This window comes from Cnephaeus nilssonii, assembly GCF_951640355.1.
Source record: "Cnephaeus nilssonii genome assembly, chromosome: 4".
Lineage (NCBI taxonomy): Eukaryota > Metazoa > Chordata > Mammalia > Chiroptera > Vespertilionidae > Cnephaeus > Cnephaeus nilssonii.
This window is the reverse complement of record NC_137075.1, coordinates 69,370,288-69,390,432: the sequence shown is the minus strand read 5'-3', so window position 1 is coordinate 69,390,432 and position 20,145 is coordinate 69,370,288. Positions and strand designations below refer to the sequence as shown.

Sequence of the window (20,145 nt, the reverse complement as noted above, 5' to 3'; positions counted from 1 at the left end):
AGGAATATCTGCTCAAGTTCACAAAGAATTTTAAAATAATTATATAGCATTTGACTGGCTACAGCCATTACTAGAAAGAAAACGCAACAAATTTAAGCCAATAATTAGCTCAATCCCAATAAAACTACTACTGGCTAGAAGTTCAGTTAATCTATTACAATGAAGACATTTGGAAAATTAGGCACACTGTAACAACTTCTAACCTTCAGCTGCTCTCATCAGAACTCGTTAGGGGCCCAACTCTAATAATTAAGCCACAATTATTATTGATTGCAAGACTGTTATTGGAGGCGGAACCAAGATGGCGGCAAAGTTAAACAACTAAACTGTCGCCTCGCACAACAATTTCAAAAATACAACTAAAAAACAAAACATCTACCACCCAGAACCACGGGAAAGCTGGCTGAGTGGTAGATTTACAACTAAGAAGAGAAGGGAGCGCAAACGCTGGAGAGCTGAGATACGGAGGCGCGCGCGAAGTGGGCTGGCGGCAGGTGACTGGGCGAGCGGCTTTTCTTCAAACCGAAGGGAGACAAACTCCCGATCACTCTGAACTACAGTTTCTGGGGACACGCGGGGGACCCAGACGCCTACGGGGAGAAGCTGGACTCTCGGCCATCGGTCGGAGGGTGAGAGTGACTTTTCTGCAGAGGTGCGCCCAGCAATCAGGGTTTGCTGCGCTGGAGCGCGGGACACGGGGACTTGGAAACATGGAAAGGCAGAGACGGCTGAAGGCAGCCATGGCCGTTGGCCACGCCCCAGCCTAGTGACGCCCTGAGGCCCCGCCCCGCCCTGAGACCTTGCCCCGCACATTCTACAAACCCACCCAGGCTCCACACAGCGGCTTTTACATATAAATGGCCTGTTCTGTGGCAGCTCAACCAAATTAACTGCAGCTCCAGTCAGACTGCTCCAAAACCGCCCAAGCAAAGAGGAGAAAACTGTAGCTCTTGCTGTAGCTCCTGCTGGGAGGCCTCAGACCTGCACCCCATTGGAGATCCAGACACTAGGGTATCTAGTGGTTGGTGTGGATGACACCAGATATGAACCACTCTCATAAGGGACACATTCAAGAGGCAGACTCAGTGAGCACCAAAGCCCTACTGTGTCACCAGCACAGCAATTCTTCCATTATAGACACAGCAGGTCCTCACAGCCAATTGGCCTGGAGGTCAATTCCTCCCAGTGTACCAACAGCAATCAAGGCTTTTAACTACACCAAGACTTTCCACTCAGCCCACAAAGGGGTGTACCAAGAGCGACCACCTAGGGTGATTGGGGAAGCTGAGCCACCGGCCCCTATAGGTCACTGACCACACAAAGCCACTCCATCAACACAGGGAGGCAGCCAAAATGTGGAGACATCGAAGTATGTCATGAGTAGGAGAGATGGAGGAAAGCAAACTAATGGACGACACAGTGTTCAGAACCACATTTATAAGGTTACTCAAGAATCTTCTAAAAACTGCTGAGAAACTTGAAGAGACCAAGGACCTTAATGAGAATACCAAAAAAATGGAAAAGGACCAGTCAGAAATTATGCATACACTGTCTGAAATAAAGAATATATAGACACTCAACTGTAGACCACCATACCCGAAGAGTCAAACCAAAGATCTGGAATATGAGGAAGCAAAAAACACCCAACCAGAGAGGCGGAAAGAAAGAAGAATCCAAAAGTGTGAGGATAGCGTAAGGAGCCTCTAGGATGGCTTTAAGCGTACCAACATCCGAATTTTTGGGGTGCCAGAAGAAGAGAGAGAGCAAGATACTGAAAACCTATTTGAAAAAATAATGACAGAAAACTTCCCCCACCTGGTGAAAGAAATAGACTTACAAGTTCAGGAAGCACACAGAACCCCAAACAAGAGAATCCAAAGAGGACCACACCAAGACACATCATAATTAAAATGCCAAGGGCAAAAGACAAAGAGAGAATCTTACAAGCAGCAAGAGAAAAACAGTTAGTTACCTACAAGGGAGCACCCATACGACTGTCAGCTGATTTCTCAACAGAAACTATGCAGGCCAGACGGGAATGGCAAGAAATATTCAAAGTGATGAATAGCAAGAACCTACAACCAAGATTACTCTACCCAGCAAAGTTATCATTCAGAATTGAAGGTCAGATGAAGAGCTTCACAGATAAGAAAAAGCTAAAGGAGTTCATCACCACCAAACCAGTATTATATGAAATGCTGAAAGGTATTCTTTAAAAAGAGGAAAAAGAAGAAAAAAGTAAAGATAAAAATTATGAACAACAAATACATATGTATCAATAAGTGATCCTAAAAATCAAGTGAATTAAAAATCTGAGGAACAGAATAAACTGGTGAACATAATAGAATCAGAGGCATAGAATGGGAGTGGATTGATAATTCTCAGGGGGAAAGGGGTGTCTGTGTGGGGGGTATGGGAAGAGACTGGACAAAAATCATACACCTATGGATAAGGACAACGGGGGGGGGGGGGGAGGTAAGGGCAGAGGGGGTGTGGGAACTGGGTGGTGGGGAGATATGGGGAGAAAAAAGGAGAAACAATTGTAATAATCTGAACAATAAAGATTTATTTAAAAAAAAAAAAAAGACTGTTATTAATGGGCAATTCCTTTCGGTTTCATTTGGCAAATTTTGTGGTCCTCTGCTTCCCACCATGTAGGAGCAAAAGTCACAGAAGGTCTGTATGGTGGCATGTGACAAAAATAAAGATGTGCTTTCTCAAAAAAAAAAAAGTTTCAGTGAATGTAATGATAATATGGGAGATAACATTCAACTCTAGGAAAATAACAGGAGGATTCTTTATTGTATTCGATAAATCTAATTGCCAAGGTGCTTCACCTCTAACTCACAAATGAGTCCGTTCCAAGCATTAATTGGTTATCTTGCTTTATGATATGATGGAACACATAGAAACTCCCCCCACTGACCAAAATGACCTGTGAAGAATAAGTTCAAGCATGCATCTTTAAAGTACTTGTACCTCAAATAGGAAAAAAAAAAAGGGGGGGGGGTTACCTCATACTTAGGAGAATTTGTTTTAAACCGTGATGGGATAGTATACATTATATTTTAAAAGAATTTCTTGAACTAGGAGAAATAGAATGTTAATATTTACCTAGACTAAAAATTCATTAGTGGTATCCCTCCAGATGCTATGATGAGCACACTATGAGAAAAAGTATTTATTAAACAGAAAAAAACAAAGACAGGTGAGATGATTTTATTTTTTCCCCATCTCCTTTTCAATTGTTTTAGAAAGTATATGTAATAATCTTTAAAATAAAATAAATTTATAATAACAAATGGTAAGACATTAAATAATTGTCATTTAAACTCCTTTTAGTTATTATCTATAAAATCTGGACTGCTGGATGTTTTTGAGGCTTTTGCAAAGTAGCGTGAATATCTGCATGTGAGTGATTGCGATTCCTAGAAAAGTCTTGTTCAACTCTGTGCTTCAGAAACCACCTCAGGATTTGGGCCACTGAGCAGAGGACACACAGGATGAACATCTCTGAAGAAAGAAACTTTTCAGGGCCTGTCTTGCATTTGACACTGGGCAGAGACAACTTCCCAGCGGCAGAAACTGCCTTTCTAGGTGAAAGCTGACTCACAGCTTGGCAAATGGGACAGCCTTTAAAACTGCTTTCCAAAAGGAGCTGATTCTAAGTGGGTTATTCTTAAAACTTAATTCTGCAGCCTTCTCTCTCTGGCTTATTGGTCATTAGCTCATGGTCTTTCAGCAAGTCCCACCTCCCCCCCATTCCACCACCCACCTGAAGAGTCAGACTGAAGAAGGAACTGGGTTCAGATGGTGATGTCTGCTGTTTCGGAGGGACAAGCAGTGGTGGGAGAAAGTGGGGCTACTGTGTTCCAGAGCGGGAGCTGCAGCCGAACCTCAGGTGGCTCAGCTCCTACACAAAAACTCTCCGTGACCCCCCACTTCCAGCAGCTCAGGGTCACCTGCTTCCCAAAAGAGGAGAGTAAGGGGGACCCGGGGAAGATGTCCTTTGAGGTACCAAGCTAGCCAGATTCTCATGATTTCAATCTGCAGGCCTTTCTGGTGGGTCCTGTTGTTACAAGTTCCTGTAAGAGCCATTATCCAAGCTGTCCTCTGGGGTCGTTGTCCACAGCAGGCTTTGCCACAAAATAGTCTCATAAATTTAGTTTTGCTCCAGGATGCTCTTGGATTCTGGTTTGAAGCAGCTTTCCACAGTCCCAGTTTGCTTCTTTTCTACTCTCTGCCATTTTTGGACCATTCTGTTCTGTCATCGATCCTAGGTGGTTCGAGATCAGATCTCTCACTGCACAGTGAAACTGCGCCAGACCACGGGTCTCATGGAGTACTGCCTGGAGGTGATAAAGGAGAATGATCCCAGTGGCTTTTTGCAGGTAAGTATCAAGTAGTTTCTGCTTCAGATTCTCAGTGTCCCATGAGATTGACTCTACCAAGGCCAGATTCCCACCAGTCCTAAGTATGAAAGGTTTCTATCTTTTTGACACTTCCTACTGTCAATATGTCAGTCATTTCCCCCCAAAAAAGGGAAGTTTTTCAACTCCTTGGATGTCTCATGATTTCTTCAGTATTAGTTGTTTTAGTGAGATGCTATGATTGTCAGTTGAATTTTATTTAACTTTCAATCCCAATGAGTAAGGGACCTTTAATTAAGGAATATGTAGATCACTTGCAAGTCACTTTCTGCCAAACTGGCCAAGAATGACAGAGACTAAGTGCTCTCTGCCAAAGAATTTACAGATTATCATAGGCAGCCTCTCTAAACTACTCATAAAGCTCATTTCCAAGTCTTGACAGGATACCCACACCTCAGGTGAGAATCAGGGTTGTTGGTTCTAATAGGATTCATTAGTCACCAAGCATATCACTATTTAATGTTGCTGGCTTTAAGCTGATCGGTCACAAATAGCATGACCATCCATCCAGATTTGTCTATTAGACCAATTAACAGCTGCTGATTTTTATATCACCCCCTCTGACTCACAAAAGTGTCCAGATTTGCATGATAAATCATGGGTCACCCTCACCCTAACCGGCTCCTCACCACCTGCAGAGAGTCAGGGAGGTGTGAGTCCCAAGGAAGTTGCTGGTGACACTCGGGGAGAGTTGAGGGCAGTGTTCTCTGGCCACTGTGGTGGTGTACTTCTTAGGCTGTGGTCTTTGATGTGACCAGATTTCTGACGCCCTCATAAGGAGAGTGCACCTGACTGAGGACCAGTGGGGGAAAGGCACGCTCACTCCCAGGATGACCACAGACTTCGACTTGAGTCTGGACAACAGCCCTCTGCTGCAGTCCATTCACCAGCTGGACTTCGTGCAGATGAAAGGTGGGTGCCTGTGTCCTCCCAGTCATTGTACCAGCCGAGTGGAGACTGGTGCTTGAAGCAGCGTCAAGGCAAACAAAAGGCAGCTGCCAGGTTTATAAATCACCTGTGAGGCGGGAAGGTAAACACACACACCTATGGTTAATGTTACAAAACCCTGAATGGCTCCTTTCTTGTCGTGTAATGGACACGTAGTTTGTAGCTGTGTAGCCTACCTCCCAGAACAAACTCAATGCTTGTCAGTTTGAGAATCTTAGGGATTTCAGAGGCGCAGCATCAGAGAATAGCTGGCCAAAAAGAATGAGAGAGAGAGAGAGAGAGGGAGAGAGAGAGAGAGACAGAGCATCACAGTACATAAATGTTACCCTATTGCAAAAAGTAACCCAGAAATATTGACAAAAATCAAGCGAGTTCAGAATTGCAATGACTGCTTCCACATGGGTAGATAGTGAGCAAATGGTTAGACATGGATTAGTGGGAAGTTGAGAGGATCAGCGGCTTGCCAGTACTGGTCAGAAAAATTGAGCCTGGATAGAGAAAGAAAACGAAAATTTGAAATAAATGTTAATGTTTTTATTTATGTGATTAAAGGCTATGGCAAGATCTCTGAGATTTAGGTGTGGCTGAGGGAAAGGAGAAATACTTAAAATTATCTTAAGGAAATTAACTCTTTCAAATCAAAATAGAAACTCAAACCAATCATGCAATGATATTTTAATGGCAGAGTAAGTAATATCCATTTGAAAAATATTAACTATCAAATAATGTCAAAACCAGGAAATGGACATTGGCACGTTGTGTGTGCCTAGTCCTATGCCATTTTGTCAGGTGTGTAGCCATCACTGCAATTGAGGTACAGAACTATTGCATCACCACAGAGCTCTCCCTCGGGCTACCCCTTATAGCCAGCCACACCCCTCCCTCCACATCCCCAACCCCTGGCAGTCATGGATCTGTTCTCCATGATTACTCACTTTCTGATGTTTCTGTAAGAAATTTACTTGCTCTTTGCTTCTCCCAATTTAAGCATCCACATAAGAAATGATTTAAGCCCTGACCAGTTTGGCTCAGTGGATAGAGCGTCAGCCTGCGGACTGAAAGGTCCCGGGTTCGATTCCGGTAAAGAAAAAAAAAATGATTTAAAAGACACGTACTTTAAAATTTTTGTTTTCTACGAAAAATCTACATGCTTCCTTTATCAGATAGACAGAATCATATAACTCTGCAAGGTGTAGGGCCATGTACTGATGGCTCACATCACGCAGTGAAACTTAGCTTCTTAATGGATCTTTACCCTCTTTTATTTTCAGTTTTCTCATTTTGTTGTCCAATATGTATTGCTACGGGACAATGCCCTCATTCATATTGAAGATTGCAAACAAAAATGCTTTGTTGCAGTGACAAGAATGTTTAGCATTTATAGACTGCTTACCAAATCACTCTTCTAAGTGCTTTCCATGGATTAACTCATTTTATTCTCACAGTGCTACTAGGCAGCACAGGAAGACTGAGTTACTTGCCGAAACTCACACAGCTAGTGAGTGCCAGGCCCAGGATTCAAGCCAGGGAGCCTGGCTCTGGATTCCACACCTGCAACTTCCAGTTTGTACTGTAAAGCTAGTGCCTTACTAAGCGGCTTCTTCGAGGAATAACTAAATTCCTCTCTGAAACTTAAGAAATTTAGTTTTTTGTTGCAGCAACTCTTTCTTGCTGTTTAAATATTCTTCTTTTCCCTGGCTGATGTTGCTTAGTTGGTTGAGCATTGTCCCAGGCACTGAGAGGTCACCGGTTCAATTCCTGGTCAGGACACATGTCTGGGTTGCCAGCTAGATCTCCAGTAGGGGTGTGTAGGCGGCAGATATTTCCCTCTCTCCCTCTCTCTTCCTGTCTCTCTGAAAATAAATAAAAATGTATTTAAAAATAAATAAATATGCCCTAGCCAGTTTGGCTCAGTGGATAGAGCATTGGCCTTCGGACTGAAGGGTCCCGGGTTCGATTCCAGTCAAGGGCACATGCCCAGGCTCCATCCCCAGTAGGGGGGCATGCAGGAGGCAGCCGATCAATAATCCTCTCTCTCATCATTGATGTTTCTATCTCTCTCTTCCTCTCCCTTCCTCTCTGAAATCAATAAAAAAAATATTTTTAAATAAATAGATAAAAATATTTTTTTCTTTAAGACCTACACAGTGGCCTGTGAAATACAGCTATCTGAGTAGTGGTTAGAGCCCCAGGTAATCCCCCTCCATCAGCTTCTCTCTGTACCCAATTCTTTCAAGGAGGTAAAATTGTTCAAAGGTTATGTCACAAGCAGCTCAAAAGAGAAAATAGGTCACAAAAGGACAATGTAAGGGCTTTCAGTGGGAGAGAAAAAATTGAGCCAACCCAGTTCACCTTGGTGATGGGGCAGGAGAGGAGGGACACGTGGAGGGTAAAGCCTTCGGACTCTAAAGAGCTTCCATCAGCTGGCAAAGCCACTCCTCCCCCGTTCACTGTCACTCTGAGTCTTGTCCTTCTGCCCACCGTGGAGTCCAGGCCACTTGGTAGGATGGTAACCATTGTGTTGGAGTGAACAGGCCCTTCATCTGGTCTGGGAACTTCAGGTTAATGGGCTAGGCCTCACAGATCACATTCCTAAAGCATCGTCCCTCGGCTGTTCCGGCTGCACCAGAGAGAAGCATGGGCCCAGCTGTGTGTACAGCCCATTATTCTGTGCACACAGCAGAGAGCCAAGCACTCTAAAGGCCAAAACGCACACACACCGCAGAAGTTCACCCGGGACAAAATTATGCAGAGCAGTCATGTATAATAGGTGACCTATTATATCACCTATTATATGAAGGTGATATAATAGGTCATTGGGTAGGAAGCTGGATTATTCCCTTTTCCTTTTCTTTTTAACACTTCATCTTAATTTAATTTACTTCTGATTGGTGTCCCTCTGCAGAGTTCATTTATATGCTTTGTTTTGTGCTCCTGAAGTTTAATTCAGTGAGAGCCATTCCTCTTTAGAACCTGAATAACTTGTATCTGTCAGATGCTTGCGACGGAAGGAAAAAGCCAAAGCTCATGATGCCCTGGAACTTGATTGGCTGTTGTAAAGACTTCTACTGGCCTCTTTGATACCTGTTAACATCTACACGTCTGTATCAGTGTAGCTTTAGACTTTATTTTTTAGTGTATTTGCAGTCATTTAATAAACTGCACTTTCATAGCTTATCAGTAAAAAAAAAATAATCTCAAGAAACTGCATCCCAAAATCCATGTATAAATGACCAAAATTTAAGTAGCATTTTAAGGAATCTGACCATTGTGAAACTAACACTATGTGTAAGTCAGTGTTTTTTAATGGTTTCAATTGTCTTTTAACTGTGGATTATAGTAGAAAGTTAAATTATTTTCTAAATTACTTAAAATATACATTTAAAGTTATGACTCAAGCCAACAGCTAAAATTTCTGCTTACTTTTTCTTTTTCTTTTCTTTTCTTTTTTTTTTTTTTTTTTACTTCTTAAGTCAAAATTTTAGCATCTCTCTGGTTTTGGCATTTCATCTCAGATGCCTTTTTTTTTTTTTTTTTCTTGATATGAAAGAAGATAGTTCTGTTGTTCGTTTTTACATGTTTCCATTTAGGCCAGCTGCTATTCAGCAAGAATGCACTGCCTAAAATTATTCTATTAACTAAGGATTTAACTAATCTGCTTTTTCTGATTTCACATCACTCCTAAGCAATTGAAATTTAAGTGGAGATTGCTGGTACCTGCTTTGTTCAAACATCCCTAAATTTTAATGACATGTTCTCTGGTTGCATTTTGATTAGAAAATTATCTTAGACTCTTTCTATACTATTGGGAGTGATGTTTGATCTCTCAGACTTTTTTTTAATAAAAAACAATAGATTAAGCTTCGTTTTCTGTTTTTATTAGTTTTTGTGTGTGTGGTTAGTTTTTGTTTTGTTTTTTGTTTTTTTTTTTTGGGGGGGGGGTGTAATTTGGGACGGTTGTTTGTTTGTTTCTTTAGTTTTTCCTTAATTCTAAGTTGGTATCGTCAACTTTTCCCAGGTCATGGGAAGGAAGTTTTAAGATTCTTTTCCTAATCCATTAAGGACTCTGCTGCTTGGCTCAGCATAGATTTCAGATACCTACGCCCTCCCAGAAAAATATTACCCCAGAATTGTCTAAGTATACAGAGTATCCCAAGAGTCACTAGTCTGGGTGGTGAAGTGAAACACCAGTGTGTTCATTCTGAACCAGATGAAACAGTGACTTAACATTCCATCTAGCCTTTTTAGCACATATACCAACAGCTGCTAATCCCCTAACTGCTCTCTACTCACCTAAGACACATTTAACTTTATTAACTCAGATTGAATGTAAGAGCTCTGAGTATGCACCAAGGTCATGGGCAAAGACAGTGTGACCTTAACAGACTCTCCTATAAATCATGGAGAAAGTGTGCCCAGAGGTTTGGCAGTGATGGAGATGAGCACACACAATTACTTGCATGTAATCTGTTCATGCATGTAATCTGTTCATGGTTTGGGGGCCTAAAAGGCATGTCCTCAAAACCTGTGTTCATGTTTAGCCTTAACAGTGTAGTAGTGATGGCTTGGCAGAAACAGCTTATTATTCCTCTAAAGTCTAAACTTGCCCTCAGATGCCATTTGTACTGTTCAGCCCCCAGAAAAAGAAATGAGTTCACAAAGGAACCTTCAGACAAGGTGACTCAGCAAAATTGCATTCCCAACTACCATGGGTTGCGCGGTGAAACATTTCATTAATCCATACCATCAGGTCTTGGGAGGCTTTATCATTCCCATGTAGAAACCAAAAAGAAACTTCCCCTTGGAATTGGGTGTGGGGGCTTCCCTCTAGTGCACTATTACTAAACAGCCAACTAGAGAGGCAGTAGGATGCAATGTAAGCTTGGCTCTAAATCCCAGCCCTGCCACTTACTAGCCATGAAGCCTTTCTGTTTCAGTTTCCTCCTCTACAAAGTTGAGATAATAACAGTACCAGTTACTGTGGGATTGTTGTGAAAATTCAATGAGTGAATACACGTAAACTTCACCACACCATCCTGCATTCAGTAAGTGCTCAAGGCCACCACCTGTCATTATTTTTTCATGTCGATCATGGGAGACCCACTTCCCTTCTGCGAGGGTCCTCCTCATACTCCTGCTGCCTTTCACAGAGGAATTCTGAGTGACTGTGACTGTTCACTATCTGAAGGATTAGGGGGGAAATATTACATGAATATGAAAAATGTGAGATGGAATTTGAACGAAATTGACTTAAAAAGTTAAAACACTTGAAAACTTTGATATAAGAAGACACTGTTGCAAAATTTAATTTTGAGCCATTCAGGGAAGGGAAGGCCCCTTCAGGGAAGTTAGTAAGAACAGCTGCCCCTTTCTCTCTAAGGGGAGGCTTTTAGCCTGAAGCTGGATTTTATGGGCTCAAAGAATGCTAAGTTCTAGAATTCTGATCAGATAGGAGAAATTAGTTCTTTAGAAAAAAAAATGATGTCTAGGAATGATCACAAAAGTGTCAAGATTAAGATAGCTATGGTAGCTTCAGTGACAGGAGTTTCAATAAAATAAAACCTTTTTTCTTGTAGTTCAGCGCAGGAACTGTGATGCTATCCATTTTCAAACCACAAAAGGTAAATTAATTTGGAAATACTTTGGATTCTTGTAGACTATTTATTTTATACCCAATACTAAAGTAAAATGGGGCAACATAACACCCACTGTCAAATGTTTTTCTAAAAATGTCAGCCTTAACCCTTTGCACTCGCTTGCTTTTTTCTCGATTCCTTTATTCTAATGCTAACCGTGTCAAGTCACACTCGACATCCGAGTGCAAAAGGTTAATGTTGTCATATTTGCCTTTTATATGCAACTTCACTTTGGGGTAAATCATGAAAAAGAAAAAATAATTCTGAGCACATTGAGAAATAGATTTAGACTATGCAAATGTCTCTAAGACCCTTCATTTAGTCTCTCTCTCTATTTAGTACCTCTCTCTCTCTCTCTCTCTCTCTCTCTCTCGTTTGCTTATTTGTTTAAACCTGGGACAATGTTAAGATCTGAAAACTAGTGAGTGGTTAGATTTTTTTCTACCCTTTTGGTCTTTTAAAGTATATCCACTGAGGACTTATAAATGATGTTCACATGCTTTAATTATACATGACACTATGTATTTCAATTAACATTTTCATTAACCTATGTCCATATAGGGAAATTTGAGTTTCTTATCAGTCATTACAAGCATTTGTATATTCCGGTTGAAACCATCTTATTAGTTTCTTATTGTGATCTTATTCTTTGATTTTAAAATTGATGACATGTAGACTTTCCTGAAACATGAACAAAGGTAAAATGAGACTGATAGGGGAGATAATGAAATAAAGAGAGTTCTAGGAATTGTTGATTTATGGAAGTTCTAACCAGTATGGCCAGTTAAGATCAAATATCCGAAGGAGAATCATTTCTTGTCTTTAGAAGCCCTTTGAAGAATGGTTAGCTTGAACTTATCATATTTTACTCCACAGTTAATATACTAAAGTGTATTCCTTTTATATGGAAAATATTTAAATGACAAAGTAAGTTCCTAACATGTATGATAATCTAAAGTTAACCCTCTAATTACAACTCATAGGTGATACCTGTTTGTGTATAGATGGTCATTAGAATCGTTAGAGGGCATTATGTCGTCTCTCTCTTCCTTCCTCCATCTAGTCCTGTAGTCTTTCTATTGAACAAGGTGATAAATGTATCTCCTTTCTCCATGTCCAGATGTCCATGATGTCCCTTCCTAAACTGATCACCTCCAATTAACGGGTCATAATTTTAATTTAATTATATTTGCTCTAGTAACTCAGGCATGGTTTCCTTTTGATGTATCACAATCTTTTCTTAAGTATAAGATAATTGACCTGCTTCACCTTCACATCTCTCATGATATATATATAGTCACTGCTTTTGTTTTGTAGGTTACCCAGCATAGAACCTGTTTCCTGTATTACTGTTAAATTAACCATCCTCTGGGTTGGGTTGACTGGCAGGGGGAGCAGATTTAATTCAATGCATGACATTCAGAGTCCAGTTTGGGTCCAGCATACCTCCTCCACAATTAGCTTTTGTTCATCTAAATGTCCCTGGATGTGAGCCAAACTGTCATCTCCTATTTTATTTTATTTATTTTTTTAAATATATTTTATTTATTTTTTTACAAAGAGGAAGGGAGAGGGCTAGAGAGTTAGAAACATCGATGAGAGAGAAACATCGGTTAGCTGCCTCCTGCACACCCCCTACTGGGAATGTGCCGGCAACCAAGGTACATGCCCTTGACCGGAATCGAATCTGGGACCCTTCAGTCTGCAGGCCGACGCTCTATCCACTGAGCCAAACCAGTCAGGGCTCATCTCCTATTTTAAAGTGCTACAAAAATAAATTCATATTTTGGTGCTGAAAAATAATTGTTAAGCAGTTGGTAAAAACATTGTCCCCAGATATATATATCGAGTTTATACAGGAACTTGGATGATTCATGATTCGTTACCTAACATTTCTATGTCTGAATGTCTGAAATCAGTTTTAAGTAACACAGAAGACTCAGCAAATGGAGACAGGGCTATGTTGTGACTAGTAACACTGTGACAGATTCTCCCAAGGTCACAAGGACACCCTGACCCTCCCTGACAGGCCCTGTCGCTCCCATACTGCTCTCTAGGCTCCCAGTTGACGGTTCTATACCTGCAGAAAGAACGGACTTGAGCTAGTGCTGTATTCAAGGTAAAGCTACCTTGAAAGAATGATGTCAAGTTCCTCAGAAGTTTCAAAACTGAGAAATCACTGTTTGTGTCAACTGATACCAAATTTTCAAAAATACACTGTTTTAGCTCCATATATGCACAAGGCCTTGAATAGAATCACTGGCTTAAAAGAAATGACAGGACCTTAGAAATACAGTGGTTTCAGAGATATTTCTCAGGAATGGGCAATTTCAAGTTTATAAACTTGGGATGTAGGGCTCAGAATAAATGTTATGATAGATTTATCCGCCATGGTATAGGTTAAAAAGGCTTTTATGGGCTGGACTGGAAATTTATCCCCCATGCAAAACATTTCCCTTAGAGGTGGTGTCTTTGATGCTCAAGGGAGTGAGCACAGAGCACTCATCTCCCCTTGAGTTAAGGGAGGAAGTACCCCCCGGACTTGGCAGAAGGCAACACAGTGGCTCAGGAAGCAGTCCCACTCCTGGAGGCAGGGAGGGAATCCTGGGCAGGTCCCCTCTGCCCCCCCACCCCCGGCCCCCCTCTCCGGGGCCACATACTTTGTCTAGTCACTTGTTTATCCGAGGAATGTTTGTCATTCCAAGACACTGAAATGTTTGCAGTTCCACAGAAGCCAGGGTTACACTAATTTCTGTTTAGCTTCCTCTCCAGTCCCAGCAACCCCCATCCTACAGCTGGAGGAGTGCTGCACCCACAACAACAGCGCCACACTGTCCTGGAAGCAGCCGCCTCTGTCCGCAGTGCCCGCCGAAGGATACATTCTGGAGCTGGATGACGGCAATGGTGGTCAGTTCCGGGTAAGCAGAGAGCCTATTCCTGGTTAACCAAGACCAGTGACTTCCTCAGTGCCCCGCCGTGCAGGCTCAGGCCCACTCTCCCTCCTCTCCTGGGGACATGCTATCTGGCAGGGTCTGCCTGCCCTCAACTGAGGCCTGCTTTCTCCTTGTACCATATCAGAGATGAACGAAGGAGTCTCTGAATAGAAATGGCCCTGCCCTCCTCTTCCTCCTCCTCCCCCTCCACCTCCTCCCCCTCTTTCTCCTCCTCCTCCTCCTCCTCCTCCTCCTCCTCCTCCTCCTCCTTCTTCTTCTTCTTTTCTTAATTTCAGAGAGGAAGGAAGAGGAAGGGATAGATGGAGGGTGAGAAAGAGAGAGAGAGAAACATCAGTGATGAGAGAGAATCATTGATTGGCTGCCTCCTGCACGCCCCTGACTGGGGATCGAGCCTGCAACCCAGGCATGTGCCCTGACCGGGAATCGAACCATGACCTCCTGATTCATAGGTCGACGCTCCACCGCTGAGCCACGTCAGCCGGGCATGGTCCTGCTCTTCTTAGGAGAAAGTTCATGCAGTGCTGTGAGCTCTGGAGGCCGAATGCCTGCCTTCAAGTCCCAACTCCAGCACCGAGCTGGTGGCTGCCCATCCCTCACCTCGTGGAGCCTTCATGTCCTCAGTTGTAAAACGGGGATGACAATAATAACATGTGCCCCCTGCATTCTTAAGAGTCATTTAGATCATCCATATAATACCCTTAGCATGCTGCCATCCCAGACTCCAGTCTTCTTAGTGTCCCACCAGAGAGTTGACGTTTTAAGGCTGTGCTTTGAGCGTGAATTATTTTTACGCATTACATCAGCATAATGTTGCAACGTGTGCAGCTAAAGAGGGAGGCAGATGCCTACCCTATGCTAAACATGCATAAAGCTAGGATTTATTTTAAGCCTTTGAAATGTCCTTCTTTCTCCCTTCCCTGTTTCCTCCCCCTTCGTTCTGTACTGTGATGAAAACCTATACTCCTATGGCTTTCAGTGCATAGTCCTTGCAACAGTCCCGAAGTCATTGTTGGAGTTATAAACACGGCATGGAGACCACCCCCATGTCTTCAGATCTGTGTTTTACAGATCACACTGATGGATGAAGAGCTCATAGGTATAATACACTGTGTAAATGCTATGCTAATCATAACAAGCATAATGCTATCTATGACACACCATTTTAATTTTTTAAGCCCTCGCTGCTAATGACTCCCATTCATTAAGCTGCCGTGCTGAATACAAGGCACCATGCTAGTCAGTTTGCCTATATGACCTCATGCAATCCTTACACTAACCTCATAAGCTGAGCTATAACCATTTTCCAGATGAGGAAACTGAGGCTAAAAGAGGTCAATTAAATGGCCCCAGAGCTCACAGGAGTCAAATCCAGATCTGAGGCCAAAGCACCTTTTCCCCTAACCACTGGGCAACACTACCCCCTAACGCCTCACGAGGGTCCCCGTTCCATGGTGGCCTGTTATTTGTTGGCCCTCAGGAAGTGTACGTCGGCAAGGAGACCATGTGCACCGTGGACGGCCTTCACTTCAACAGCACGTACAACGCTCGCGTCAAGGCCTTCAACAAAACAGGAGTCAGCCAGTACAGCAAGACCCTGGTCCTCCAAACGTCCGAGGGTAAGGCCCTTCAGCAGTATCCCTCAGAGCGAGAGCTGCGAGGCGTCTAAGCCGGCGGTAGCCCCACCGGCGCCACGCTCCGCAGTGTGGCCGTGACCCGCTCTGCACCCCGGCACAGGCCGCGGCTCCTCTCCGGCGCCAGAGGGCCCGTGGCGTGTGGATGTGCCAAACCAAAGAGTCCACAGCGGCCGTCCCAGTGGCTTGGGCCGTCGGCTTTCCTTTGATAACGCTCTAAATAAGCTGCCGTTGAAGAAGCGGAAACTCGAAGGCCTGACTGTCCCCCCTGCATGTGAGACCCGTGCGTCTAGGCTCTAGGGCGGGCTCCCATGCTCACCATCCACATCATGTGCCAGTGTTGCCCAGATGCTTCTGAATTGCCTGTGAGTGCTTGCTTGTTCCCGGGGGTGGGCCGAGGCTCTTCCCAGCTGCAGATGTGTCTGACCCACGGTGTTTCCAATGGGTGGGGTGCTGGAGCTGCTCACAGAGGGCCGGCCGGCCACTCTGGCTCACCCAGCATGGACGGCTTTCATTTCACACCCAGGCCCAGGCCGGCGGCACCAGGACTGAGGCTTCCTATGGGCGCCAGACAGGACGAGACCAGCAACTCCGCATTACCTTGCCGTTTTGTCTTTGCCAGTCTCTCTACCCCCTCTAGGCGTGGTCGGGCTGCCTGCGGCCACCGTATAAAGTCAGTCTCTAGATATGTTGGTCTGTAAATATTTGGGTCATCAAAGGGAAGCCAGGCAGCTCAGATGGCCAGGCATAACCTCTGAGGCTTTTAACATTTTCATTTTAAAAGCAATTGCAACACATGAACTCCAGCCTGTGACGAGGTGTTTGTGGTTGGTGCCAAATCATACCTTCTGGGTGTGGTTTTAATCATAGAAGACCCCCACACCACTGGCATTCTGCATAACTTCCCTCTGCAGAACTAATTATGTTGATTTGGGTCAAATTCAAGATGTTAGCTAAAAGAATTAGGGTGGTGTGTTTCACACACACACACATACACTTTCCACAAACCTCAGCCCGTGCCAATCGCCCCTAAAATGGTTCACATGGTTAAAAACAAGCACAACTTCAAATCCCACAGCGCGGTTGATAGGCCCCTGGCCATGAAAACCATGTGTGGGGCGCAGTCGTAAGTCTGCAAGGGATGCTATTCAGAGAGAAGGATTTCTTCAAGGGAAAATGCCCACGTGGTCTATTTCTGGTTAGATTACAGGGATGTGGTAGCTAGAGTCTCCCTGGGATGATCATTTTAGCATCCTCTCTCTGGGATGACCTATCAGCTTGAGAGCAGCTGCCTCTTTTCCCACAGCCCCATGGTAACTGCGAATGCCCTCCGAGAGTTCCTCTTAGATGCAATGCAGAGGGCCCTTCAGGGTGGTGGCCTCATTTCCATGTGTACAGGATGTGTGACTGAAGAGTGAGGTGCATGCCGTCAGAGCAGGGAGACCATTTGCTACTCATGTTACTAACCCATGTCATCAGACTTACTGGGACACTACTTCTACTCCCAATACATCGTGGAAATCATACTCTTCTGCCAAAATCAGTTATTAGCTTAGCAGCTTGAGCACTCACGTCTCTCTTTTCATCCTGCAGGAGGAGGTAGTTTGTAGCTTTCACTTAATGTCCATAAGATTGTGGTGTCTAATAATTACAAAGTTGGAACTGCGATCCTTGGTACCACAGTCACAGAACTGGGGGTCGTTTTCTAAAAGAAACTAACGGAACAAGTCCTCTTCCAACAAAGAAACTGTGCTGTAGAAATAATTTCCTCCATGAATTTTATATATTGTATACAAACATAAGGTATGTATCTAACTACAAGACAACCTTATCATCGTGTAGATAACCAGTATCCTCTGTTACCGCACAGAAGTGATTTTCTCATGATGAAATAAAGTTCACACACATATGCCTTCTCCATAACTTTGGTTTGTTCTATTTGTTTCTCCCTCATTCCAATTCATTCAAACAGTGAGACAAGATTTAGAAAGCAAGAAAAAATATAATGAATAGCTTATTTTTTTAAAAAAAAAGATTTAATTAATTCTGTAACAATACAGAAAGCCTATAGAATTAAAAAAATTATATCTTCTTTGTTTTTTAGAAATCAGTGAGAAAAATGCCATTAATGGAGTGTTGACATATTAACTGAGCTTGTGCTTTATTAATATTATTTCCTATAATTCCTGGAAAGGTTTGCTTCAGAGATTTTTTTTTTTTCTTTGCTGCTATTGGGGGTAAAGGGGTGGTTGGTTTTGGCTTGCTAGTATAATAAAATCTTTTGCATTCTTCTTAGCAAGAGTTAACCCCTTTCCAAAGTTCAAAGCAAAAAAGTCTGTATCACAGAATAGAATTCATAGGTGATTGCAAGTCAAACTTGTATTTACATGCATTTTGTCTGAGGTTTAAATCACTTCACTTACACCCTTTGAATGATCACAAAAATTTCTACTGATCTAAAGGTAACGTTAGGAAGATCAGATGCCCACACTGTTATGAATTCTCATCATTTTTTTCAAAATCATGTGTTTGTTTATTTCTCTATTTGTTGGGCAGTGTTTGATACTACCCACTGTATAGTAGGCTGTGGGTATAGAGTGTCAAGCAGACCTCTTCCTGCTGCCTAGGAAGAGAGACAGGCCTTAAAGAAATAGACACACAAATAGCTGCATATTTGGAAGTTATGATAAACAGTGTGAAAGAGGGGAAAGGGAAGACATAGTTTGTATAGGGAATTGGTCAGGAAAGCAATGAAAAATAATTTAATTCAATGGAAATGATAAAGAATGTGTTATTAAAAGAGCAGAGGAAAGGCAAATGTATGTTTGGTTAGTTGCCTGCAAGCAAAGTTCTTGGGGATGTACCTAAAACTGCCATACAAATAAGGTCCATTGTATTCCAAACCAAATTACTCTGACTTAAGAAGAAATCAAACTGTAAGCAATTAAGAATGTGAACACAATTTTAAAATATAGCCCACAACCCTGGTGAGATATATATAATATATATATATATATATATATACACACACACACACACACACATATGACATTATGTAACAAGGTCTTCTTAATACGTAGAGTTCTGGACTCAGTCTGGGAGACTACTCCTAAAAAAAAAAAAAAACATGAAGAAGAAGAAAGGGAAATTTGCTGTTTATTTTCTTCTATTTCTCCTCTGCCTATACTTTTTTCTATGTCTTTAATCTGAAGAGAAAATGAAATAGACCAAAGGCAATATTCCTGGGGCCACATACTTTATGCAGACTGTTAACTGGCTGAAAAGAGAAGTTCCCTCTGACAGCCTCAGATCTCAGTGCCAGGGAGTTGACCCCCCTCACCCCCCCCCCCCCACACACACACACACAGCCTTTCAGCAGAGGTGGCGCTGTGCTCACCACGCCTGCAGGATTAGGACAGGAAGGGCTGCACCGCTATGTAATAAATTAATAAATACTCTTTAACACAAACCTTTGTGTGAAAAGGTTATTTTCTTTGGACAACTTCCTAGAAGTGGCATTGTGACCAAGGACTTTTAAGGCCCTTGATCTGTGTTTCCAAATAGCCTTTCAAATAGATTTTATACTAGACATGTATGAACTATTTCATTTTACACTAATTCTACTACTTAGAGTTTCATTTTGACCTACAAGCAGCCTCTCATAAAAGTAAAAATGTTTCTAAAAGAAGGTTTTTTTGGGAAGGCTTTACAAGTGGGTTATATTTTTTTTATTATTTTTGTATCTGATTAGCTCTTTTATTTGAATTTTTCAATTTTATTTTTCAAATACAGTTTACATTCAATATTATTTTGTATTAGATTTAGGTGTACAGCATAGGGTTAGACAATTATATCCTTGGCAAAGTGAGCACCCCAATATTTCCAGTACCCACCTGAACCATACAGTTATTACAATATTATTGGCTGTATTTCCTATGCTGTACTTTTGTAACTACCAATTTGTAGTTAATTCCTTCACATTTTTCACCTAGTTCCCCCAATCCTCCTCCCCTCTAGTAATCATGAGTCTGTTCTCTGTATCTATGAGTCTGTATCTTTTTTTGTTTGTTTGTTTTGTTTTTTAAATTCAACAGATAAGTGAATCATATGATATTTGGTCTTTCTCTGACTTATTTCAGCTAGCATTAAAAGAGAGGTTTTTAAATGTATATTTTCATGGGAATAATATTCTGGCTGTTTTACATCTAAGAGCTACATGAAATACATTACAACATATTGCAGGGAAAATGAACATGATCTAAAGGGAAGAGAAGACTTCCCAGAGAAGAGAGAGGGAGAGAGAAATCCAAAGGGAATAACTGTATGTAAGCCTAAAACTTCAAAATCTGCATTAAGGTGACTGTGAAAAGGACATCATTCATTCAAAAGCATTAACTGAGCACCTCGATGTTGTCTGACACTGGGCTGGGACCCAGGACCACAGAGATGCATAAGGCATGCTCCCTGCTCTAGTATGTATGGGTTTTACTCCTCCTCCTTCCTGAACTGCATGGCACCTGACTCAGAGCATCTAAAAACCATGGCA

General features: G+C 42.4%; 1 protein-coding gene across 1 annotated transcript in view; it reads left to right on the top strand.

Annotated features, from left to right (window-relative positions):
- TRIM9 (tripartite motif containing 9) overlaps positions 1–20,145 on the top strand; it is a 93,346-nt gene that overhangs the window by 55,500 nt on the left and 17,701 nt on the right. Inside the window, exons 4-7 of the mRNA XM_079768991.1 lie at positions 4,281–4,391; positions 5,189–5,342; positions 13,775–13,932; positions 15,446–15,584. Coding sequence (XP_079625117.1) covers positions 4,281–4,391; positions 5,189–5,342; positions 13,775–13,932; positions 15,446–15,584 — 562 coding nt within the window. The remainder of the gene's footprint in view (positions 1–4,280; positions 4,392–5,188; positions 5,343–13,774; positions 13,933–15,445; positions 15,585–20,145) is intronic.